Source organism: Mastomys coucha, unplaced genomic scaffold (assembly GCF_008632895.1).
Source record: "Mastomys coucha isolate ucsf_1 unplaced genomic scaffold, UCSF_Mcou_1 pScaffold21, whole genome shotgun sequence".
NCBI lineage: Eukaryota > Metazoa > Chordata > Mammalia > Rodentia > Muridae > Mastomys > Mastomys coucha.
In genome coordinates this window covers 76,528,247-76,555,310 of record NW_022196904.1, presented here as the reverse complement: position 1 = coordinate 76,555,310, position 27,064 = coordinate 76,528,247, and the positions used below count along the sequence as shown (strand labels likewise).

At 35.4% G+C, this 27,064-nt stretch overlaps 1 protein-coding gene across 6 annotated transcripts in view; it reads right to left on the bottom strand.

Moving 5' to 3' along the window:
* Positions 1-26,495, bottom strand: part of Grm5 (glutamate metabotropic receptor 5) — a 529,892-nt gene extending 503,397 nt beyond the window's left edge. Inside the window, exons 1-3 of one of the 6 annotated variants that reach the window (XM_031387268.1) lie at positions 25,985-26,495; positions 15,147-15,289; positions 9,056-9,911 (exon numbers count right to left, since the gene is read on the bottom strand). In XM_031387268.1, coding sequence (XP_031243128.1) covers positions 9,056-9,713 — 658 coding nt within the window. In that variant the 5' untranslated portion in view covers positions 9,714-9,911; positions 15,147-15,289; positions 25,985-26,495. Of the gene's footprint in view, positions 1-9,055; positions 9,912-15,146; positions 15,290-23,567; positions 23,731-23,779; positions 24,142-25,984 lie in introns of those variants that run through there. The other 5 variants (XM_031387264.1, XM_031387265.1, XM_031387266.1 and 2 more) reach the window with 5 other exon arrangements.
* Between the last annotated feature and the right edge of the window lie 569 nt (positions 26,496-27,064).

Below are 27,064 nucleotides of genomic sequence, written 5' to 3'. Positions count from 1 at the left end.
ACCAAAAGGTGGACATTTCATTCCTTCTTTAAAGGGGGAACCAAATACCCACGGAAGGAGTTGCAGAGGAGGGACTTTTTAAATTTTTTATTAGATATTTTCTTTATTTACATTTCAAATGTTCTCCCCATTCCTGAAAAAAACACCCATACTCCCTTCCCCCTTTTCCTGCTCACCAACCCACCCTCTCCCAATTCCTGGCCCTGGTGTTCCCCTATACTGGCACATAGAGCCTTCACAGGACCAAGGGCCTCTCTTTCCATTGATGACCGACTAGGCCATCCTCTGCTACATATGCAGCTGGAACCCTGAGTCCTACCATGTGTACTCTTTGGTTGGTGGTTTAGTGCCTGGGAGCTCTGAGGGTACTGGTTAGATCATATTGTTGTTCAGGATTTCTGACCTTAATCAGAAATTTCAGGAATTACTTAGAGAGTTAACACAGCTCGTTTAGAATATTTTCTAGCAACTATCCAGAGAAGGCTGTATGAAGAGCAAGCACAGCTTTTTATTTTATATTTTCTAGCTTTGTGATTTTGATTAGAAACCCTAAGAATTATTTTTAGAATTTCTCTAACAGAATTTCTGACTTGGTCAGAAGTTCTAAGAATTTTTTTAACGTAGCTTTTCTGACTTTGGTCAGAAAAGACATGAGCTTTTAGATTTTTTTTTTTTACTAGCAGAGGGAGCTGTTTCAATCAGAAAAAGCTGTTTCAAAGCTAGCTGTCTCAACCAAAGAGTTTTTTAGAATAGCTAAAAAAAAAAAAAAAAAAAAAAAAAAAAAAAAAAAAAAAAGGCTGTATTTCTGAACACACAGAGAACAATCTGAAAAGCTGCTCAAGCAGACTACAGAGTCAAAAGCTATCTACAGAGAGCTGTTTAGGGAGCCATCTCCAGCAAACCATAGGCTGACAGTTTGGACCCACAATCTGACTTTGAATCATTTGTTTCATAGCTCTCAATTACTCCTTCTGTAAGGACCAGACCTAGCTGAGGCTGGTCCTTTGCACTGATGGGTAACAAATATGGAAACATTCAATTATAATAAATAATTGACCTGAAAATAAATAGTAATGGCCAGATGTTGTAACTGGTGCACAGACATAGAATACAGGGATTAGTTAGGGCTTTTCAGCATGCACTACCTGGATATATGAATATCACATTGAATTCAAATTAACATATACAACTAACTTGTTACTAACCATTTTAAATGTTCAACTAAACATACTGACTATGAATCTCCCAGTGAAAATCTTTAAACCAAATCTTGATTATTGTTATTTGTTTACATAATTATCAGAAAGCTGTGTCACAATTACAGGTGCTGCACTGCAGTGTACAAGCTAACTTGATGATGCTCTAATGATTCTGTTCTACCAGGAAAACTTATTGATACATTTTCCCCCAGAGAACTGCTGACATTTTTTAGAACAAATTAGCATCTTTGTATCATTAGACAGGAATAAGAACCAGTGAAAACAAAACAAACAAAAAGAGTGAAGCATAAACAGTATTTCACAATTAATCAAAGGAGATACTTTGCCACCTTGTTTTTTATAAAAAAGCAAAACTGTGAAAATTACAAATGCTAGCTATTTATCCACATGCCATATATTCTTACATAATGTGTCTTGTACTACTATAAGGGAAATTCATCAATTCATCAAATCATTGTGTACGTGGTATAAACTAGGCACTCTAATAGGTACTGGGGGCACACTTTAGAATCCCACAAGGGCCATGGAAATTATGGAAATGTAAAAACAGAATAAGTAGCATGTAGAGTATGACATATGTGGTTTTCTTTAGAAAACCCAACTTAAAATTAATTTTCTTGTTGACAGTTTTCTATATCATTAGAAAGAATGTAATAATAAACTATTTATAAGAATAGTACACTTTACATGCAATGTGGGCTACATTTCAAAGAAACCATAGATTCAGTGTACAAGAATACAAATAAAGTACTTTTTGCTTTAAATATTTATTTTATTGTGTTATATTTTCATGATTGTAATATTAATTCATGTTAATACATATATATTTAGGTGGATAGTGAGATAGCGCAGCAGGTGATAGGGGTTTTTTTGGCAGGGAAGGTATACAAAAGTTTTAATATGGCTTTGATATTCTAACTGTGTCCAGTGAGGTTAGACTCTGAAATGAATTAGATAAATATGATGTATTAAAGTATACCCTGTAGACTTTCATTATTAGTCACAATTGTCTTTGCAGTTTGTTGGATAATGTTGAAGGCCTCAACTATGTTTATTGATGTAATTGCAAATAGCTGTGTGTTATGAGGCTCTTGCATTAATCTCAAATAGCTGGTGTCAAAAGTCTATGATGGTGTCCTCTGAAAAGTCTGAGGACTCAAATATTACACATTGTGGCAGTATATTATATGAACAACTAAGAAGAATATCTGAATATGATCTACTGGTACAAGCTTATAATATCAGCTACTGTGAAGGCTGAGGCAGGAGGATTGAAATTCTAAGCTTGACCTTTACAGTTTAGTGAAATTCTATCTTAAAATAAAAAGTAAACACAAATTGGGATTCAGCTCAATGGTTGAGGGTTTGCCTATCATAAATTATGTCTGCTGTTAAATCCCCATCACTAGATGGGAGATGGGGAGAGAAGTCCCCAACTTAACATTGTTAAAGAAGTGTCCATGAGGTCACTGTTGCCTGGAAGTAAAGGGAAACCAATATACTTACACACTGAAGTTTAATAATTCAGGGAAAAGGCTGGGTGGTGGTGGCGCATGCCTTTAATCCCAGCACTTGGGAGGCAGGGGCAGGAAGATTTCTGAGTTCGAGCCAGCCTGGTCTACAGAGTGAGTTCCAGAACAGCCGCGGTTACACAGAGAAACTCTGTCTCGAAAAACAAAAAAATAAATAAAATAAAATAAATAAATAATAATAATAATAATAATAATAATAATAATAATAATTCAGGGAAAAGTGGTTGGATACATAAATTTACTCAAAAATTCAGTAGCGTTCTTTTATACAAAATGTCCTTTACAGTAGCTACAAATAATATAAATTATGTTGGTGTAACTGAACCAAACAAATGAAAGACCTCCAAGTTTTTTAAGAAAGAAGTTGAAGAAAATGGAAGGATCTCCCATGCTCATGGATTGGTAGAATTAATATACTGAAGAGGTAATCTACAGATTCCAACAAATAACAAAAGGAATCTACAGATTCAACACATTTCCCATCAAAATTCCAATACAATTCTTTCCAGACCTTGAAAAAATAATATCCAACTTCACATGGAAAACTGATAGCTAAAACAATCCAGTATAGTAAAAGATCTTCTGGAGGAATCACCATTCCTGATTTCAAGCTGTATTACAGAACATTAGTAATAAAGGCGGCGTGAGATGCAGGGCATTGAAATAAAAACAAACAGCTTGATCAATGGAATCAAACTGAAGACCAAGAAGTAAAACCAAACAATTATAAACACGATTGTTTTTTTTTTTTTTAACACAGAAGCCAAAATTATAAAATGGAAAAAAGAAAGCATCTTCAACAAACAGTGCTGGTTAAAGTTGTATCTGAGTGTAGAAGAAGTTAAATATAGTTGTACCTATCACCCTGCACAAACTTAAGTCCAAGTGGAACAAAGACCTCAACATAAAACCAGATAAACTAAATCTGAACTAAGAAAAAGTGTGGAATAGTATGGAACACATTGGTACAGAAGACAATATCCTACCAAATGGTATCTCATGAAACTGAAAAGCATTTATAAAGCAAATGACACTCTCAATGGGACAAAGCCACAGCCTAAAGAATGGGAAAAGATCATTACCAACCCTACATCTAAGAGAAAGCTGATATCTAAAACATATAAAGAACTCAAGAAATGAGACATCAACAAAACAAATATCCCAATTTATCCCTCTAGGGCAATCTCTAATGGCTATGAAACACTTAAAGACATGTGCAATATCTTTAGTGAGGGAAATGTAAATCAAAATGACTAAGATTACATCTTACTAGGTCTTTTTGATTCAGCTGGAATGCAGACCTGCCCTTAGTAAACACTTTTAATCCCTAGAATAATTTAGTACATACTTATAATCAGGCAAAGTATCTAATAAGGGAAATATTTGACAGAATAAGTCAGAGATAGTATACACTCATTTCTCAGGAGAAAGGATATTCAAGATCAGTTTATGGAGAGTCAGTTCTGTTCAGTTAGTTGAGTTCAGGCTATTTATTAGTGAATCAGGAGATGTATCTGTTGGGAGTCAATGCAATGAATGCAATCAGTTGAGTTCATTAGTGAGTTCATGCAGTTCCATGAAGGTCAACAGAGGCAGTTGAAGCCAGAGAATAAGAAGGAACCAGACAATTAGAACTAATTACCAGAGTTAGTTTGAGGCCAAGCAGGGTAATTCGGTGAGAAGCTGAGAGAAACTAGATTGAATCAGTCAGCTTGGAGAGGTGTTAGAGTAAGAAGAACTGAGTTCAGAAAGCCAGAGTTCAGAAAGAACTAGAAAGGGTACACTTATTCAGCAGTAAGCCTCCAAGATGACAATTACGTCTGGTGAATAAAAGTACTTCTACATTTTCCTGACACTATTAGTGATATTCTTCTTTATTTGCAGACAGGAGTCTAGAGTAACTGTTATGTAAAGCTTCACCCATTAGCTGATGGAAGCAGATGCAGAGACCCAGAGGAAAACATTAGACAGAGCTTCAGGAATCGTATGAATAAGAGGGAAGAAGGATTGAAGGAGCCACAGGGGTCAAGAACATCACAAGAAAACCTACAGAATAAACTATGCTGGGCCCATAAGTACTCACAAAGACTGAACCATTGACCAGAGAGCATTCATAGTATGGACCTAGTCCCAACACACACACACACACACACACACACACACACACACCACATCCCACACACCACACACACACAAATACACACCACACATGCACACACACACACACATGCACACACACGCACACACACATGCACACACACAAAACTCTGCTGCCTGCTTTCGGATTCCTTTCCTCTCAATAGACTCCCTTATCTACCATAATCAGAGAAGTTGTACATAGTCCTATTTGGTATATCAAGGCATGTAGCTACCTATGGGAAGTTTCCCCTTCTCTTAAGAGAAAAGGTAGATGGGACAGGGGAAGGAGAAGTAAAATAGAAGGACTGGGAGGAAAAGAAAGAAGGGAGGCTATAATCAAGATATAAAGTAAAACAATTAGCTATTTAATAAAAAATTGCAGAGGAATTTTTAATTGGGTCTACCAATAAAATCAATCTGTCATAGCACTAAAAGAGCAAGCACCATCCATTCTGTGTCATATGCACACACCTGCCGGCCTAATTTTGTAAAAGTACTAAGGCAAAAGACTTCTCAAATTTTTTCACAGAAGAAAGGGTAGTGACTGGCTGGACTGACTAATTTTTAAAGAGTGGTATTTCTTTTCTGACTCACATCTTCTTTTCTTCTGTAGCTCTGAAGGACTTGTCTGTCTTGTCCTTCAAGAATACTGTCATTATCCTAAGTTCACTTAGTCTGTATTATAAATCCCATTGACTAGAAATTCTAGGTGTAATTTCTTTATATCACAAGTCACTGGAAATATTAATTCCTTTGTTTTATAGGCAGTATAAATCACAGAAAATAGAAGTACAATCACTTAATATTAATCTGAATCCCTTCTCTCCTGTCCTTCTTCTGAAAGAATGGATAACATTTTCTAGAGGGAACATTTTGTGATCATTGCCAAAGTGAAGTAGAACTGTCATTTTTAAGTGGAAAGCAACTTGATAATTTGAAGACAAGGTGCTTTATCTTTTTATAATTTATAGATCCCTAAGAGCATTTGGAAGTTTCTATATTTTCAAAAGAGGGAATAATCAACCGAACAAAGGGGAGAGATATGATTATCAGAATAAATTCAGGTGTCTGGAGAGAGATTGGTATGGATCTACAGGGAATTATCCCAACCTAGTGAGAGATGGAAATAGAGATGAGTACAGAGAATGTTTAGGTAGATAGATGACAGATGGATAGATGAATATACATGTCAGCAGATAGGTAGAATAAAGCATGAACTGACATTTTCATTTTATATGAAATCTCGCAGAAGTTTTCTGCAGAGCCATATAAAATAATAACAGACATCAAACTGAGGCTTTCCACATAATCTCTTATTACTGTATCTTATTTGTCTCAAGAAGATTTTTAGATTTGATACTTTTTTCTTTGTGAACAATCATACTACTCCACTCTTACATGAATAAACTATGAGGAATCATGACAAATACACTCACTACACAGATTCTTGTTTGTAATCAAAGTTCATTCTGAAATCATTGGAAAATGTACATTATAAAATCTAATTCTTTAATGTATGAGTATTCAAACCAACAGCTCCCAAATCCTGTTTGTATTATACTATAATTTATCAATAGAAATTGAAAATTGAAGAAAATACTTTATTCTAAATAATATATCACAATGGGCAATTTATATATTGGAGAACATTAAATGACTGTATACAAAATTTATCCATAAAAGTACATCTTTCCATCTTATCATAGCCCCTTATTGACTTAGATTTCTTCTAAGAATAAGAATTTTTAAATTTTTGCTGTTTATGGTTAGTACTCCTATGAAAATGTACAAAAGGAAAACGAGAATGTGATTTAATTCTATTTACTTAAAATATGTTTTTAAATGTTAACAAATTCAGATAAATTGAAATTATGTAACTTTTCTCATTATAATGCAATAAAACTTAAAAAAAAGAAAATGTAAGCAATGGTTCACATACAATTTCAAATATGAAGAATTGCACTTTGTTTTTCACTTAAAATGACCTTAGAGATGATATATGTCATTAGCAACACAGCATGCCATCCATTGTAATAGGTATATACCAATGTCTTTATGAATATTTTATCATGTATTTTATTAATTACCTATTAATATTATGGTGCCATTTTAGACAAAAACAATAATTGAAGCTTGTAAAATACAAAGGTAATAATTAGTTGTCCTAGGAGCATAATATTGAATTACCCTCTCCTTCACGGTGTGCAGGTGCCTTACATTTCAGAAACTTGAAGTTATCTCCTACCTTCTAATTTTCATATCCTTGACTGAAACTCATCAATTCTCATGTTTGAATTTTGCGTTTAAACAGGCATCAGTATTCTCTCTGCTAAAATTAGAACAACAAATTCTCCACCAGGCTTCCCACATCACAGAACAGAAGGTAGTGTTATCCTCCATCAGTGTACTTTAGAGACATTCTTTGTAATTTTCTGTCACATTGAGTTACGGTTACATGAGCATTTGTGTATGTTTCATCCTCTTTGCCAGACTAAAAATCCATAGAAGATTTTGATATATAGAACTATCCAAAAAACTTGCAAATATTTGCTTTTAACAAATGCATGTTACATGAGTGTATCTCCAGAGCATTAGAGCATTGGATCCTCTTAAATTATAGTGGTATATAAAACTCTAAGTTAGTAGCTACATGTTATAGTCCTGGCTCTAAAATTACTATTAGGTATATATATATAAATTAATTATTCAAACACATTAAAGATTTTACCTCTTAAAATTGGAATAGAGTATTTAGACAGACAACTTCACTAGATTGTTGTGAGAATCAAGTATAACTGAAATTTTTTACATGAAAAAAATCAGGATTATAAGGGAGAAAAGGAAATGTAAGGTAAGCATGGTTTGACTTGATAGAATATTACTTAGAAAGAATCTGCAATGGGCAAGATCTTGAAAGTAAAAGGAGCATAACGTTCTCCCAGAAAAGGAAAAAAAAAAAAAAACAATATTCAAAGATGTCCTAGTCCAAACATTTTACTACTCAGACATATTAACATTTCTACAAATAAAGTATGTTTTTATAAATGAAAACTTCCAGAAATAGAGCAATATCAATTAGTCTGGAAGCCTAGTTTTCTGCTTTTATTTGTGCTGTTCTCTGCACAATGAATGAGGGGCTGAACAGTAAAATGCATGTTATCATGTTACTTGATTACCAGAATCTGCCATATCTTAACACTCCCAACTTGAAGGGAACTCCTCCAAGTCAGTTCACTAATTTCTTAATAACTAATCACCATGTCTTGTATTGTATGAATGTTTGTGCCCAACTTATATGTTATCAAAGATTTTTAAGTCTTCTCTCTTCTAAGTGTTTCCATAAGATTTAAGAAATATTTTCTGTCATATTCAGTATTTTATAGTGATTACTACATGGAATTTGATTCCTTAGGAAAACTGTTAGCACAATATTTACATCACACAACTCCTATAGGTCAATACAAATGTATTGCAACAGCCTGAGACAAACCTAAAGATTCAAAAGTAGCATATTTGAAAACATTGCAGGATGCTTTTAGTAACAAAACTTATTGTTACTTAATAAAGTATGATTTATATACTTTGCTTTATTATATGTAACAGAGCAATACATTTCAAAATATTCTGTATTTTATTAAAATTATATGTCCCAAATATGTTCTACATGAGTATAAAATTAAATCAGTTTTATTATTGCAGATTTGATTGTACATTCTATGTAACAAATGTTTTTAAGTCTACATTGTTTGATAATTCTTCATAACAACATTCTAAGCTACATTCCTTACTGTGTATATTTATGTCTACCTTCTTTTGACTATCAAAAACAAAAAGAGATCCAATTATAGAGTATTAGACATGAGCTGCTCACTGAAGGGCCAAAAATCCTGAAAAATATTTATAAATAAGTATCAAAAGCCATTGCCAGCAGAATTTGAAATTGCACAACACATATTGAAAATGTATCTTGCAATTTAACAAATTAATAGGCACAGAAATGATTGTTAGCTTAAATATCGTTAGCTTTTATCATTCTGGTGATATTAAAGCATATCAAAATACTGAAAATGGTGAAGAACAATTAACCGTGCAAAAGCTTAGTATTTTGCTGAGAAGTTGGAAAGTATAATAAGACATTTAATATATATAGAATAAATCACATACCTTCTGTGTGCACAGCTGAGACGTAAGTCCAGTTGTATCTCTTCACTATGTCAACCATGGCTCGGGCTTGCTGGGCATCAGAAGGTACAACCCTCATGAAGTACTTGAATAGAGTCTTGTCACTCAGATCCATGCTGGTTGCAGAGTAAGCAATCTGAGGTATGTTGAAAAGCTGGAGCAAGTTCTGGACTTGAATAGCCACAGAACTTGAGCCCGGCCCAATGACTCCCACTATGGGTTTCTTGGAGCGGAAGGAAGAAGAGCCATCTACACAGCGTACCAAGCCTTCTTCCTCTTCTGAAGAGATGAGGGAATCCCTTATAAACTCAATGCTTTGCTCTAGGGCCACAGCGGAATGCCAGCAGGAATCTCTTATCTCACAGCCAAGTGTGATGTTGGGCAAGAGTGTGGGATCTGAATTGATCCTTTCTAAGGTATGCAGCATAGCTTCCACTCTCTGAATGCCATACTGCTCACGGACTGCCCCACACTTCCTCTCATGAACTTTGTCCACAGTTGGTTGGTGGTGGACCGAGAAGAGAGCTCCAATAATGATGTCACCTGGCATGTGAGCCACCACCCTTCTCTCACTGGACTGTGCACTCCCTCGTACATCTTCTTTCAGAAGTAGGACTGACAGGATCAACAGAAGGACCATTTTAGGAAAGGAATTCAAGCTAATAAAGACATCATGATGGAGGAAACTCAGATTTCCAATAGGTACAGTCAAATGATGTCCTGTGATGGATGTTGCATTGAAGAATTAGGCAGCAATTTAGATATACTCTCTAAAAAATAACAAGGTCCTCAGAAAGTGTTGAGTTAGATCCATCCATGTGATCAGAATATTCATAACCTGAAAATGAAACGAGGAGCATGAGTTTTAACAGTGTACATACTAGTTCAGGGATACTCCTAACATCCATATTCATGGAGAAATAGTGTGACTGATATTGTAGACAAAAATAAAGAACTTCAAAGTTTGAGGAATTTTGTGCTTTTGTTTGGTCACGAGGTAAAAGAGTGACTTAACTTTGACTGTTTTACATTAATTTGTCATTGTTTTGTTGTTGTTGTTCATCTGGAGTACAGAAAAGCAAATGTGATATAGAGCAGACATACCTGTGAAAGAGAGCTTCCCGGGATTCAAACTACTCCATGAGATAAAAATTCTTCAAACACAGAACCCTAAATATTTTTGAAAATTAGTGAGTAACTTATGGGTGATGGGATTGTGTCCAACTTTCATTTTTATTTTAACTTCATTCAGACTTCAATTTTTGTCCAAATTTTCATCACTGAGCATATATTAATTATTCAGTTATAATAGCAGTTTTCTTTAAAGAGCTAGGTTGTAGCTCAATGATACAGTAATTGACTAGTTCATTTCAAGACCCTGAAGTAGATCTTCATAAAAGCCAACAAAGCAACACATAAAATCATGCATATATCTTGCCTTGATGGAATTTAAAGTAGATTGTATAGGTTACCTGGGATGTATAAGCTTTGTGACATTTAATATGTAATATATATTTCAAGGATGAGTGAGAAGAACGTTTGAACATTTCAAAGCAGTGTTGCAAGCAACCAGGAGTGGCAGGAGTACCAGTTTGGCAGGAAGTAGTTTACAACTCCTAACATTAACAGTTATTAGCAAAGTACTTTACAATGCAGAAAAAACAATTTTCCCACTGAATGCATTTTGATGACATGTGCCACGCTGGTCTTATGATCATCAGCATAAAACATCATGTATTCAAATATCTTAAATTAAATAGGGCTATTCATATTGCCAACAGTATCTCTTTTGTTGTTGAAACTCAAGCAAAACCCTGTAGTTAGGTGAAGGCAAATTATTGTCTGTCATTCTTCTTGGTACTTCAGATACTTTTCAAGACAATGTTGGAATCTTACAATAAAATTCATAGTAATCAACCCTCTATCTCTGATCTAGAAATAAAAATTCCAAAGTGATATGGCTCAAAAGACTGGAACTACCCTTCTGAGAAGAAACAGTATGTAGCTGTCACCATAGTCATTTGTTACAGCTTAAATTCATAGGATGAAGAAAAACTCATCCCAAGTCCCCAACAGCAAATTCTGCATTATTGGTTTAAAAAACATAGCAGATTAATAGTTGTCTGCTTTCATTGGATTTACTTTGGATGTCACCATCATGGCCAACCAAGAGTTTTAAATTGTTTGACAATGTTGAACACCCAAGTACTACCTTTTTAACACAGGTAATATACATCTTCAGGAATTTCTGCAATTAACTCTTATCTTTAAGAAAACTGGTGGTTTTTAGACTTCATCAGAATTTTAAAAAGTGTAGGTTGGACACACAGCAAATACACCTTGAATTACATTTCTCAACACAGGTACTTTTATTACACTATTTTTTCAACTGTTTCCATAGCAACAGAGAAAGAACTCTTTGCATAGTAGCAAACACTAAAATTAAAATTTCACCAATAGCTACATGGCTTAGAATAATGAGATGCTTGGGTAGACAAGTTTCTGTGTGTGAATCATGTGGATCATATTTTATAATTTAGCATTTTAGACAAAAGTGAAGGGAACAAGAGTGTTAGTTAATTTTCTCGCAGTGAAATTTTCTGAACACTTTCAAAATGTCTGCTGAATTTCCTAAGATCAAAAACATGGAATCAGTGTTTATTCTTATGATCATTAAAGAGTTATAGTGAGAATAAGTAGGTAAAGTCAATAACAAAATACGGCTTGCTGTTATAGTAGAGTGTGAGGCTAGAAATGACCTATCAAAAATATGAAGCTGAGCATTCAACCTAATTTTATAGAGTTGTTTTAGAAAGGTCATATATAATGATATATGGTATACATATTTAAGTACTCTTATCTCTATTTTATACATGATGTTAATTATTTGACTCTTTCAAACAAAATTTGCCTACTAGGTGGGAAATATGTGAAAAGGTTGTACAATGATGCACATTAATTTTTATCATTTTCTTTTTTTAAAAAGTCATTATAATTGATAACTCTCTATATATGTTATATATAACAGTATAAGGATATATATAAATTATTTTCTCTTGAGAATTGAATATTTAAGGCTATAAATGGTATGTATGTTCCTGATATTCACATACTTTACAAATCAATACTCAAAGCAATGGCATCTATCAAACACCTAATGAATTAAAAAAATGTTAAAAAGAAAAAAATGAAAAGATATTCACATGGAATATCATATAGCTAGGACATAAAGAGTGGGAGGGATGGAGATATAGCATTGGCTTGTAAAACTAAAGAAGATCCATATTCTCTTGGATCTCCTAGTGTTTAATGTGAATTGCCACTGAAAGTCATTCTGCAGATCTAAGCAAATAATAGAAAAAATTAATTTTAGAATCATTCATGCAGCAGAACATTCTAGATAACAGATTAAAGAAACATGATTAGAAGACACTTAGTAATCTAGAGTAGCATGACAGTATCTCAGTCATGACCAATAACAGTAAAAATAGAAAGAAGTAGACAAAGTTAGATATAACCTGAAATACAGTTCCTGGTGAGTGCTGATGATTGAGATATGAGTAGACATAGAATAATTTTGATCTCTTCCTAAAGTCTAAGAAACTAACTTATTTTAATATAGTGAAAAGTATGATACAGACAGGTATGTGAACAAGTGAGCAATAGATGAAAATAATAATTTTCTTCTAGATATTTTAAATTGGGTATGCTTTTGATGTGTCCAGGAACATACATTAAACAGGAAAGTGATGTATGAGAGATGGATTAGATAAGAAGTTTAGCTTGAGACACAAATAGAAAACAACCAGTATATAAAATTCTTAGAAATGAATGAAAACACCTAATGAGCAAATATAATCTTGCCAAAAATTAAGCTAAGAAATGAGTCCTGCATGGCCAGATTTCAGAAGAAAAAAGTCAATTTAGAAAAGGCAACAATCAAGCGGGCTGGAGAGATGGCTCAGAGGTTAATAGCACTGACTGCTCTTCCAAAGGTCCTGAGTTCAAATCCCAGCAAACACATGGTGGCTCACAATCATCTGAAATATGATTTGATGCCCTCTTCTGGGATGTCTGAAAATAGCTACAGTGTACTTACATATAATAAATAAATAAATAAATAAATAAATAAATAAAAGGCAACAACCTACACAGTGAGAGACAAGGAAGAGCAGGTGATAATGAAAAAATGGTGGTCTCAACATCATATATTCAGAGACATATCTAAGGTTTGTATGGTTCCATTGAAAATATATTTATAATGTGCATTGTACATCTTGATATTTGATACAACAGTTGTGTTTTATGTGTTGCATACATTGCAGATTATATCAACATTGCTTATAAAAATCCCAATATTTAGACATTATTTTATTTCCTCTATCTCACAAATATATTTTATATTTTGAGGTTAAAAACTAGTCAATAAATTCTAAAGTGGTAAAGAAAATTGTTTATTTCTGATGATTCTAAAATATGTTTTCTTGTCATCCTTATTACCTTATTGTTGCATTATTACCCATTCCTACAAAAGATATATAAACAACACATTAACGTCTTGGAAAATGTGAGGGACCACAAAAACACATCTTTTAACATTGTAATGATGTAGAAATGAACAAAATTGCTTTGCAATTTAAGTAGTGAAGAATCCTCTGGGGGTAGGGGGCAATGATAATTCAATAAAGAGAAGCCATAGATGTTTGTAATGTGTATTGTATCTACTGAAAATAAGTACATACATAGACTTTTCCTTTCAGGCTTAGTAGATAAAACCCATTTCTTTACAAGCATAATGACTTGAGTTTATATCCCAATGCTCATAAAAATCTGGGTACGGCCTCTTACATGCCTAAAACCTTAGGATTCTAGGGGGCAGATACAGAAAGATTGCTGGGACACCAGTCAAGCTCAAATTCACTGAAAAATCCTATCTCAGGTGAGTTAGGTTAAAAATGATAGAACAAGACACCTGACATTCTTTTCTAGACTCTTCTCTGGTCATATGCCTGCATATGCAAATCGTCCCCTCTCCACACACAAACGTATTATAGTTTTGAAATTTAGCAGTAATGTGTTATAGCTCACCTTACAAACCTCACAGAAAAAAATACCATTTATTCTATCAAAATACTACAAATATATGAGCAGAGAACACATAATATAGATGAATATCATTCCTTTGTCCAATAAATAGTTATTGAGTATTTACTTTGGACCAAAGATTCTGCTGGACCTTGAGGGCTCCATTTTGAATAAAGAAAGTTCATGCTCTTATGGAGCCTACATGAATCTAACAGAGAGGGGAGTTGTTATATGATAAAAAAGATAAGTAAGTGAAAATCCCTATGCTACAGCATACTGAACCCAAAAGATCCAAAAATCTACTATACAATGGAGCAAGATATGAAGTGATAAAAGCATGATAACATTAAAAATGTTATCAATGATGTAAACTTAAAAGGTATTGTTCAAATACATATGTAAATAATTTAAGGAGCCACTCAGGATAATATCTAGGAAAAGCACATTTTAGGTAAGGATTAAAGCTAGTATAAAATTTTTGAGGAGATTTTGTTTGGTATCTTGGGCAATACTAAAGAACCAGTGTACCTGCTATAACCTGAGAGAGAAGCTGAGGCTATTCTGTGAGGTCCTATGATGGTGTTAAGCCTGTTTGGACTCTAGGAGACTTTGGCCTTTAACATTGTATTGGATGTTTTGCAGCAAGATTTCTCAATAGAGCAGGTTGAAACCCTGGCTCTCATTTAAACAAGAGAAGCAGCACAAAGGCAAATGCTGGCAAAGCAAGGAAGAATCTATGGAACCCAATCAGTTTTGGTGCTTGCATATTGGATGAAGCATCTATATCTATGATGGTCACAGCAACAGTCCTGTCTATTTTGAAGGTAAAATGAAAGGGTTTTGCTGTCAAGTGAGTGATGATGAGAAGGCAAGGAGAATTTGGTGAGGGTGAGGGAGTTGATCTTTTAGCCTGGGCAGCCAAGTCTTTATTGTGTTTGTGGGAGGAAGAGTAGCAGATTTGGATAGAGACAATGTTTTGTATACTTACTAGAATTTATGAACATATGTGGACAAAACAGCTGGATATACTAGGCTGAGTTTCTCGAGAGATGTCTGAATTGTAGAAAAATGTGGAAGGCATTAACATACAGAAGTCCTTTTTTTCTAAACCAAGAATTTGAGTGAAATCACCTAGGAAGCAGAAAAGCAAAAGGTAGTTAGTTACACAAGCTGCATTCCACAGGATTCTGAGGGTAAAAATTATCTAGAAACAACAACAAACTAGAAAGGAGGCAATATTTGGCTCAAAAAATGTGGGTCACCTATTTTAATTGAGTGGTATGGAGAGTGACATATAATACAGTCATATTGTTTTGAACAGAGAAAAAAGTCATGTATGATTTAGTTTTCATTAAAAGTCATAAATGGCTATGCACTCACATACAGAGTTTTATTTCTAAAACATCTAAGTTTACTAATGTGATTCAAACATTTTTGGGATTGATGGTTACAAATTCTTTCACCAATTCTCCTGGAGTCTCTCTGGTGACCTTAACTCCCAGCCATTCACCTCTGGCCACTGCTCCTTAGAAGTCTGCTACTCAGTTTTACTTGGCTCCAACAGGTTTGTTCATACTGGCTGTGCCCTTTGATATGGCTTGATACAATGACCTTTATCACAGAGTTAAGATAGTAGGCTTAAAATCCAGTATAGGCTAGTGTGGATCCTAGAACTCTTCTTTGTTGACTGTGTATCCTTGGCCAGTTGGTGTTGCTGAGACTTCAACTACTACTAACAACAGCATAAATTTTACCCATGTTCAAATGTTATAACTGATTGAAATATTTTAAAATATTTCCATTGCAAAATCTTAGATATTGTGCTGTGATATGCTTCCTAGGGCCTATGAGCACATGTGGGAAACTTTATTCATACATTATTTTCTCTTCCCAGCTATCTCTCATACTTTTCTTATGCTATTTATTTCTAAGCTAACATACTAACTGTTTACACAATTTACCAGCTACAACAGATTTAAAACTCATTAAAACCTAAATGTGTGCTATTCTGAGCATAATTTGGTTTAATCCTTGCATGGAATTAAAAGTTTGATAAATCCTAAATGTGAAATTTTTTTAAATAAATTGACTCTATATAATATTCTTTTGGCCTGGTCAAGGTTCCATTTCCTCCACTCCCTAGAAAACTAAGTATATAACAGTCACCCACCCTGTGCAGTTGGGCATAACAGGATCTCAAAGATGAGAATTGGACTGGAGAAATTAGCAGAGAACCCTCAATATCCCCCGCCCCTATGTTTTCAACAAATTAAGCAAAAACAATTTCACAAAACTAGAGAGTGTCCTACATATGCTATGTAAATGAGGCCCAAGTAGATTAAGTGATGTATATAAGGCTGAGATATGGGAGGGATGTACCAATAAAGACATATGTGGAAGCCAGTGTTTAATAACAGGATGTCTTACTTAATCTCTTTTTTGTGTACTTTTTTGGAGAAAGAAAGGTCTCCCATTGAACCTAGGAATGAATAGCTATTGTGGATCCCTTATATCTGCTGGTCTCTGACCACTAGGGCAGGAGTGATGGAATGACAATTAGGAATCACTGTGCTAGGCTTTTGATGTTGGTTCTAGAGATCCAACTTCAGCAACTAATTAATTTTATGTGTGATTGAAATCCTCAGAGTATCAACAAAATTATAAAACAACAGACTATAGTCACCTCATATAAACTAAATCATACCATCTCAAAAAAATTGGTATGGATGTGTATGTATGTGTGAGAGTGTGTGTGTGTTTGATTGTGTGTGTGTGTGTGCATGCGTGTGTGTGTGTGTGTGTGTGTGTGTGTGTGTTGTGACTCTATCTGGAGGGGTGGCAAGTTGTTGAGAAAAAAGTAAGTTCTTGATATGGCTAATGGGGATGTATTTCCTTATATAATGATCAAAATGATTTTAAAACAGCATAGGCTTCAATTCTAATAACATGAAGATCTTTAATTCATTCAAATTTGTTATATATAGTTCAATTTCTATAATATGTTAATTCAACATGCTAATATCAAAAGCAATCAAGTGCTTCAATTCTGGATTCACATTTCTGGATTCACTGTGCATTATAGAAAGTAGTAGGCACATAATATACAATACGTATTTTCCTTAAGTAATTATACAGCCTCATTTCCTATATGAATATAGATAAAGAGAACTGGTAGATAGTATTTGCTGTAAATAACAAATGACAATGTGATCAGACTTGTAGTTCACATTGTCTTTTGTTTTTAACAATCTTCTCACTGCCCAACCATCTTTCTGGCACAGATGTCTCTTATATAACTTAATCCTCACACAAGCAAATCACATAGTTCAGGATGTCAACACTAACAAGATTTCTTTTGCACAATAACAAACAGGGTGTCAATATTGCGTGTACAGTTTGCCTTTGGTAAATTTTATTTATAGAAACAACTGCATATATAGATGAGAAACACTCAGTAGGATAATGGTATTGAGACCCATCCAATGTGGGAAAGCTCTTCTGTCATTGGTATCTGATGCTTACATCTGTGACCTTGTAAACAACATAGAACAGCATCCTCTTTGTTTAGCTGAAGACAAAGAATAGGGCATATTTTAATCCTCCCAAAGCCATAAATGGCACCACACAAAGATGAAATCTGCAGTTTTATGCATTAGCTAAAAAGTGCTAGCTGTACACTGGAGCTCACTAAATCATTGTAAATCATTTAAACAAGTGGTTTAGTAGTCCATGAAGCCCTGAAACTGACTTTTCCAACAAAGAAAAAAAATCTACCACTTCTAACTTGTCTCAATTTAATTATCAAGGAGAGATTTTAAACTTTAACCATTTTATAGTCCCCAGACATTTTCTTCAAATTTATGGCATACCTCTAGAGACTGTAAAGAATTATTATTCCTGTTAGAGTATCATTCATCAGATATTTGAAAACATATTTTACATTTTTATAATTTGATCTACATTTATTCACTAATTGCTTTATTTATTGTATGTATGAAAACATATAAATGCTATTTCACAAAAGCTTTCCAAAAACCCTAGAAGTTATTATAATTACTAACTACATTAACACCTCTCACGATGGAAACTTACAGGCAATATTCTTTAGACCATTTCAAAACAACAGTCAGAAAAAAAGTCAACTGTCTCTGATATCCAGACTTCTTATAAACAAGTGGCAGTACCTTGTGGTTTAGTTATTTAGAATTCAAATAATGACAGCACATCATTCTAGAGACTGAGCTTTCTACTAATTGTTTGCCTTAAGTCTATCCAGTAGGAACTACATTAAATAAATGAAATTGTTAATTTTGCTTACCCGAACCCTTTAGAAAGATCACTTTTTTCTAAACCATAGTGGAATTATGGTTGTCATTTAGGACTAGGTAATGTTGTAGCAAGATTTTGTCTTATCTTTTGGAGGGTATTAAACAGTGTTCTCTGTCTACGGAACCAATCGACTGGTAACAAATTTTTTTATTTGTGAATCCAAATATACACCTAGACAGCACTGAATGCTCTTGGCATGAGAGAAGCACTTCAAGTTGAAAACCACTGATTCATGTGAAAGTCCTCAAAGTACTGTCCACATCACTAGTAACAGAAATAACAGCTAAGGCCAAGACAATTGAACTCATCATTTCTACATAGCTTTTCTCTGCAACTTCCAAATGATATGAAGGAGGTTAAGTTAGGATGTGTGTGCTTTTCTCACTTTGTTACACATTTCTGTGTGATCTTGTTGCCGAGAATGTTAATTCATGGTAGAGACACAATTTTAACTGAGATAATGAATGGTTTCGTTTTACATTCACTAAGCATGGTTCTGAATATTCACAAATTAGAAAAAAAAAGAATGTGACAATAGCCTAGGCTATATTTGCAATATTAAAGGATGTTTCATTCTAGTTGTAGAATTGATTTTGACTTGAATAGAATCGCAAATTCTATTTAATATTTTCCTTCATATGTATTCTTTTCAAACTGTCATTTAATTTATTTTTTATTTTTTAAAGTCAGTAATAATGTATTACTTACTTACTCCTAAAGAGTAATGTAATATTAAGACAGATTGACCTTAAACTTATTTTTATCATTGCAAAATAACTTGATGTGTTATTATATGGTGTATAGATATGGTGCACATTATTGCTATTGTGATTATATTTTTTCATTAAAAAATACTTAAGCTAAATATTTTAAAAAAATACTTAAGCTGAAATGTTTAATATACATAACCTTCATTGAAAACTATTGTCACAAGTAACCATTAAAGAAATTATCCATTGCTGCCATTTTTTGACAGCACAATCATGTCTAATTAAAATATACTCTTTGCTTCTGATTCTTCCCTTTAACTTTCTTGAACAGTTTGGCTAAAAAGAAAGATTTGAAACTGTAATTATGTACCATTTTGATTTCTGATTATGTCAAAAATTTGCATATCTAATTTTGAATATTCTTAATGTTTTAGAAAAAAATATTTGGATACTCCCTCTGGAAAAAGGAGATGGTGTTGACTCAAAATTAGTAGAATTCAAATAAACTCACTCTATATGTTAAAGTTACAAGATAATATTCATGTCAAAAGATGGAATTTGGGAGTCAAATATCCCTGAGTTTACACTTCTGCTTTGTGGTGGTATAAGCAGTGAGACTTCAGACATGTTAAGTAGTCCCCTTCACGATATACGGCTGTTAACAATAAAAAAATAGAGAGAGAGAGAGAGAGACAGAGAGAGAGAGAGAGAGACAGAGACAGAGACAGAGACAAAGAGAAACAGAGAGAGAGACAGAGACAGAGACAGAGAGAAACAGAGAGAGAGACAGAGAGAGAGAGACAGAGACAGAGAGAGAGAGAAACTCATGTGGCTGTTGAGAAAATTAATATACCAGGCAGCGTTTTATATCCAATGTCCTGAAGACAATAAATTGTCATAAATTACTTTTATATACTCATCACCAACAGGTCAGGTAAGTTACTCAGATTGGAGCAATTAATTTCTCCTACTCACTTGGTTGTAATAATATCATTCTAACTTGCCCCATCCACTACAAACAAGGAAAGTTTGGTATTTGTTTATATAATAATATATAATGAAATATATGTAAATCATATATATTATTTATTTCTGTTTCCAAATTCAATAGTCAACAAAAGGGGAGATACACATTCATGCAATCTGGTGCCAAATTTCACTACTAAAATACACTGCAAACCACATCATACTAAGAACAATCATGAAAGAGCCTCCACAAATTTCTGCACTATAGATTGCTATAGATTGATGCTACTAGGGTATGTTCTATTCATACTGATGATTTTGTAAGTCTCACACACACACACACACACACACACACACACACACATGGCACATGTATGTGTTCTGAGAAGTTGTTTCTTGGTACTCTTTCCATGTTCTAACAATGAAATAAAAATTTCAGATTTTACAATAAAAAAATTAAAATCAGTATTTTGTGTGACTCATTTGATGATTAACAATATAATACATTTAGTACTTGATACAATGCCTAATGTGCTCAATATATAATACTTACCCTGACAAGAATTGGCCTACAACAAAACTTTTATTGAAGCCCTATAGCCAAACATATATATGCATTTGCGTGTGTTTCTCTGTATGTGCATTTAAAACAATATTATTAGCATTAAAGTATATATTTATATCTCCTCTGCATTAATACTGAAGCAATGAAAACAAATCTTTGGCATATCATTGTATTTAAACCCTTTCATTCAAATGAAATGAGGGAATATCAAGAAGACACTTTCTGATTTATAAACAGTTGAAAAGTAAAATCAAATTGTTCCACTCTTGGGTTATATAAGTATGAAATAAAACCACTTCTTTGGATGTTTTTATCTTGTGTGTCTTCTAAGGACACAACAAGAAAGGACATAAAGAGATGCCTTAGGATCAGAATAAATATTTCTAAACAAATAATTCCAAATCCAGGAAATGTCTATATAAGACATTGTCAGGTTCTCAAAATCCCAAGCAAATCTAGTTCACATTAGCAAACCACATATACTAACATATATCAATAGAATCCTCATTATTTTCAAAAAGTTAGTTCAGCTAGATGGAAGAGAAATTCTACATACATAAATGTCTAAGTCCATATATGTGTTCAAATATCTAATAGCAAAAATATAATAAGAAATAAATATACCTCTTCATTCCATAAATGTAGCAAACCTTGAATAAAATATGCATACATGTTTTACTCAAGTATTGCAATTATGTATATATTTATATTTTATTTAATCTCATTTTTTTCTGCTTAGTGTGTCATCTTCTCCTAATTAGCATTTGTTTTTTTCTTTTTTTGTTACAAGGCCTCATTTAAGTTCCTACATAACTAAGGATTACCTTGAACACTTGTGCTTCCTGCCTCAAACTTTCAAGTGCTGGGATTCAAATTATACATCACCATCCTCAGCTTTAATTTACTATTTCTAAATGGAGAAATATTTCCAACACTCTTCAAGAAGTCAATATAGCAACATTCCTTGAAAAATGCTCAATGCATTTTGAATAAAATAAAAAAATCATGTAAGTTATTTACTCACAAATGTAAACATATAAACATGTTTAGTGAAGCCAATTAATTTACTAGGAATCATGACAAAATAACAACTCAAAAAAAAAAGAGAGAGAAAATAGTATGTCCTTACCCAAGTATCCTCAAATCATAGGTAGTCTTTATGTGGATAAATATCTATAACTGAATTTTTCAGTGTTCCCTGCATATCTGTCTGAATGGTCATGATGTGTGCTAAGAAGCAGTAGTAAATTCTACAGTTGATAACAGGTGAAGATTTAAGCAAGTGCATGGACTGTTCAAATACCATTCTTATCCAAATAACCTCAAATTGGTCTATAATAAATAAGCGTTAAAATTTCCTTTTCTATTTTTTTTAGTTTCCTTTGGTTTTTTCCTCTCTTTTTGGGCATAAAACCCACAGGAAAAACACTGATATGTAATACCATGAAGCTATAGAGGATGCAGTTAAAATACATGAATTTTACATTTAGCCATATAGTGTAAAGGATGAGGAAAGTCTTTTTTTTTTTTTTTCTAAATAGTGGTTTTTTGTTCAGCAAGTGTCCAGAGAAGCCTAGTGAAGAGGACCTGTCCAAGGTGCTGAAGAAGTTGCCAGGAGAAGAGTGCAGACTTGGTGGAATGCATGTCATTAACCTAGTGAGTTTGGCAAGCAAAGTTTTCTATTTCTAAAGCAATGATCCTTCAAAATGGAAAGTTCCACAAATGACAAAAAGATTCCTAACCGAAGATTCAATATGTATTACACCGAATTAACAGATAAATTAGCTCAAAAAATTCCCTGCACTCCATAAGGGAAGAGCACAAAGCATACATAACAAGAAAACGACAGCACACCTGTATCCTCTGAAATTCATAATAAGGTGTCAAATAACTCAGAATGAATCTTTGCTGGGCGAAGGGGTGTGCTTAGTGCTAGGCGTACTCTCTAGGCTGTTCTAGGCACCCAATCTGCTACCAGCATTAGGAACAGAGGTGATCGCTACTCCACTCCTTAAGCAATTTAAACAATAAAATATAAAGTTGGATATTGAAAGGAAGAGAGAAAGGTGAGTCCACCTTTCCACTTGTGAATACCAGTTTCTTATGAAGAAATAAATTGATACATAGTACTTCCTACTTGCTTGGATAACCAAGCTAATTCAGGTGAAACAGTTCCAGGATTCTGACTAAATAAAAGCAAGAATCTGTTATCACTTCTTCAAAGTTTTTCCCACACCATGAACTCTAGAGAGAAAAGTGAACAGCCATAAATCGTAGAACTAGGTTGGTAACCACCCAGGTCAATCATTACTTCCTGTTGAAATGTCTCAAAGTAGATTAGGCTACTGTAAACATCAACTAGAGTTTGCCTTAGTAGGTCTCTCCTGGTTTCTTGTGTCCAAGTTCCTGTAGCCTGGAATCCCACTTCTACACATTGCTCTGCTGCCCTGGGGTAGCTTTGTGTCTGGAAGGAACGGAAAGCTATATCCAAGGAAAAAGAAAGTGCACCGAAGTTGCGCGCAGGGGATGGGGGTGGGGGCGCTTAAAAGACATTGAGACAGAAGCGATAAATCCCAAGATGTGTTTTCAGCACCAACCGCTGTCCCCCCCACCCCCTCTAAGCAGCCAGCGCTGTTGCCAAAGGAGAAACCAACCTATTACCCAGAAGTGGTTCTCCCTCCTTTCTCTACCTTTGCTTTCTCAGTTTTGAGTTCCCCAAAGAACTGGGTAAGCCAGTCTGTATTCTAAATCATATTCTCCTTTTCTCAGAGCTCAGGCACAGGGATCCAAAGGCATGCATAATTCCTATCTTAGACCTTGCATCCATCTCCCGCTTTACCCTCTTGCTGGCGCCTTTTCCACCAACAGGTTTAATTAACGATGGTCTTCTGTAAAAGAAGCGGATGTGAATCTCTTCAGCTCTGGCCACCTTGGATTCATTTAAGTCCCCTCCTCCAAACCACACTGTGAGCTGATCAGCATGCTTAAAGCTCCTAAATCCTTGTCAGGTCTGGGGATAGATACCTGGGCACACAGACATAGCAAGCTTACCCCCTGTCGGCCACGCAGCAGGCAGTGAAATGCCGTCTAGCTAGCCCCCCCGGAGTAAAGTTGGGCAGCAAAAATCAATGGGGTTGAGCCAGCTTTCCCGTCCTGGGCTTTTCCCCCACCCCAAGATGATCTCAAGCTCATCCCCTGTGCTCGGAGTGCTCAGAACAGCCGAGCTGAGGGCGGTATGTGCAGCAATCTTCCCCTCTGTGGAGAAAGGGGGAAGGGGAAAAGGGGAGAGAGCGGAGGAGGGAGGGGTGGTAGTTAGTATTTATAGAGAAGAGACTTCTCTGCGCAACTTTTTGGTGCCACCAAGTGGCATAGTGAGTTCCTTTAGGAACACAGACTCCTGGGCAGATCAGGATGGGTACACTAGTTTCATGGCCAGACGTTAACATGGATGGAGGGAGTTGAAGACACCCGGGAGATGAGTTTGTGAGTGCACATCATCTCAACATCTGCAATGCAAATCTCCAAATTCTAAAAATGAATATGTATTGAAGGAAAGGGGCTAGAGATGACTTCTTCAGTCAAGCAGAAGAGGTATCAACATGGTAGGTGCCAGTTGCCTGCTGCCCGCTGGGCTATAGACATGCATGTTCTAAGAGAAATATCCCTTTTCTCTTCCCTCCCTAACCCTTCTGCTCATATTACAGAATATTCCTTTCTCATTCCAAAACCCACTTTTGTGACACCAAGTGACCAGCCTTGAAACTGGGATGTCATTTTCTTTACCATAACCAATCCCAGATAACTTCTCGAAGCTTAAGTTAAAAAAAAAAAAGAAAGAAAGAAAGAAAGAAAAGAAAAAGAAAAAGAAAAAATAACTTCACAGCCTATCCACCAAAATATGTATTTTTAAGTGTTTAACTAGAAAATAAAATAAACAAACAAATAAAGAAAATGTAACTTTAAGTTTTGTGCATCTGAAATTCTCCAAACAGCTGTCAAAACTCCATAATCTTTGCCTGAGTGCTGACTGTGTGGCTGGACTCAACCTTTCCCATCAGACCTTTCATGGAACCAGCATGCATTTTTCCAATAACACTGAAAATGTTACAGCTGTTTAAGATACTTGGAGGGAGAACATCTTTACAATCTATTTGCCTGTATTTCTGGGTATCTCCCTTTCCCTATGCAATTCTTCAAGCTTATACAAACACACACTGTTTCGTGAGACTTCAGTGTCCTAAAATGCAGTCTGCTTTCTGCTTTCTGCTTTCCAGATGGAGAGAATAAGTATACAATGCTTGGTAGTCTTGTTCAAGGTCACATATTTTCCTAGACAATGGCCTAAAGGTTTCTCAGGGTGTGACTGAATGAACATTGGTACCAAATCTGACAGACACAACTCTTCTTGCTATACTACCACACATAGCTCATGGAGTCTGTTCAACTCCCTTCTCTTTCCTCTTGTTTCCTATGCTCTTCATTATCATCCTCTATGAAAGTTCTATCAGAGAATTAAGGGTAAAAAAATATCTTGCTTTCACTGCTACAAATATATAAACTTAGCTTTTAGGGTACAGATGTGCTGATACATCTCATAAATGGGTTAATGATTCCAGAGAACCCGTTGTTCCTGGTGTTATAGTCATCCAAGTGTCATTTTAGAATTGTGATACAGTATTTAAAACCATTCATAATCTCTTTTCCTGTCTTATTTTTGGGGTGCAGCATCAGCAAGTGCGCTTACTACAGCCCAAACATCAAATATCCTCAGAGATCTAAAATTCTCCTCCCTCGCTAAATGCATGCTTTATCATTGCACATGTACCAGCATGAGACAGAAGGGGGGGAGGCTTCATTGGTTTAATTTTTTTTCTGTCACTGATTATTTTAGCTATTTTTCTATAGAAACAACCCCACTGAAATCCTTCAGTTAGGTAAATGAAAACAAAAAGATATTCAAAAACCTTCCATTTAGCCATACCTCATTAGCCCAAGCTCCTGACTCTAAATTCATGTCTAATTTACAGAGCACATGTCCTTGCGGGGTGACTTTCTTAAACTTGCAGGACCTTCTGGCATCCCTGGCTTCACCTGTCGTCCACCTGCCCACCACCTGCCCTCCTGGGTCCCTTTAGTCCAAGCACCCGCCCCTTGCTTGCTCACTCTCCATCCCTGCACTGGGGGAGGGGCTCCGGCGGCATCCTACATCCCTGGTAACTCCACAGCTGAGAGAAAGAAAAACAGCGCTGTGCTTACCAGGTGCGCTCCCTGAGCCTTGTTCCTCTGGACAGCCGCTCCTTACAAGCTCCCTGCGCTTTCGTAGCGGCCTTGGCTGCTGCAGAAGCGCTAGTGGCTGCGATCGAAGCGGTAGTGGCAGCCAGCAGAACGGCTGCGGGCCCGCGGTGGTGGCGCTCGCTCTCTCGCGCCAGCGCCTGGAGCACGTGCTGCGCCCGGGCAGACGCAGCTGGAAGCGCAATGCTGGGCTGGCTCCTACTCCTGCAGAGTGTGACTAGGGACCGCTGGCTAGCCTTGGATCAGTGAGTGAACACTGCTCCTAAAGCCTCTTGGTTTCAGGGTTCAAGCCAGGGCGGTCTTGGACTTCCTCTCTAGCTCATTCCCACCCAGAGATAGAGAAGAAGCAGGAGCTGTGCTGAGAGGCGTGGGTGGCATGTCACTCAGAGAAAAGCTGGGGAGCAGGTACATAATCAGCTTCTCTCTGAAGATAGTACGAAACTCCTGACAGTTATTGGGAGAAGACAGTCTATTGCTGGAAGACAGAGGAGTGGGAAGAAACAGAAACAAAGAGACAAGCACAGAGACTGAGAGACACAGAGGAGAGAGAGAGAGTGACACAGACTGTACTTACACACATACACACATACACACACACACATGACACACAGAGAGAGAGAGAGAGAGAGAGAGAGAGAGAGAGAGAGAGAGAGAGAGAGAGAGAGAGAGAGAGAGAGAGAGATTTGGAGAACTGCAAGGATGATTCAGAAGCCTGAGTGGTTAGAAAGACCAGTGTATTTAATGGTATTGGGTCATTAATAGTGTCATTTTGCATTCGTCTGCACTTCTTAAAAATGTCTCTTCCTCAATCCATTAAAAGTCTTCTTCCCCTGTGGGACTTAAATGTCTTACTTCTTCCAATGGTTTGACATTCTCTTCCTTGATATCCTAGTACTGCCTATGGCCATCAAAAATGTTAAGATATATATTTGAAAGAAAAAGAATAAAAGGGATCCCTATAAATTACTTGCATGGCTTAACTTAAACAAAAGAATAATTGAGTAATGCTATTATTGCCTGAGCAAATTGGAGGGGCCAGGTACT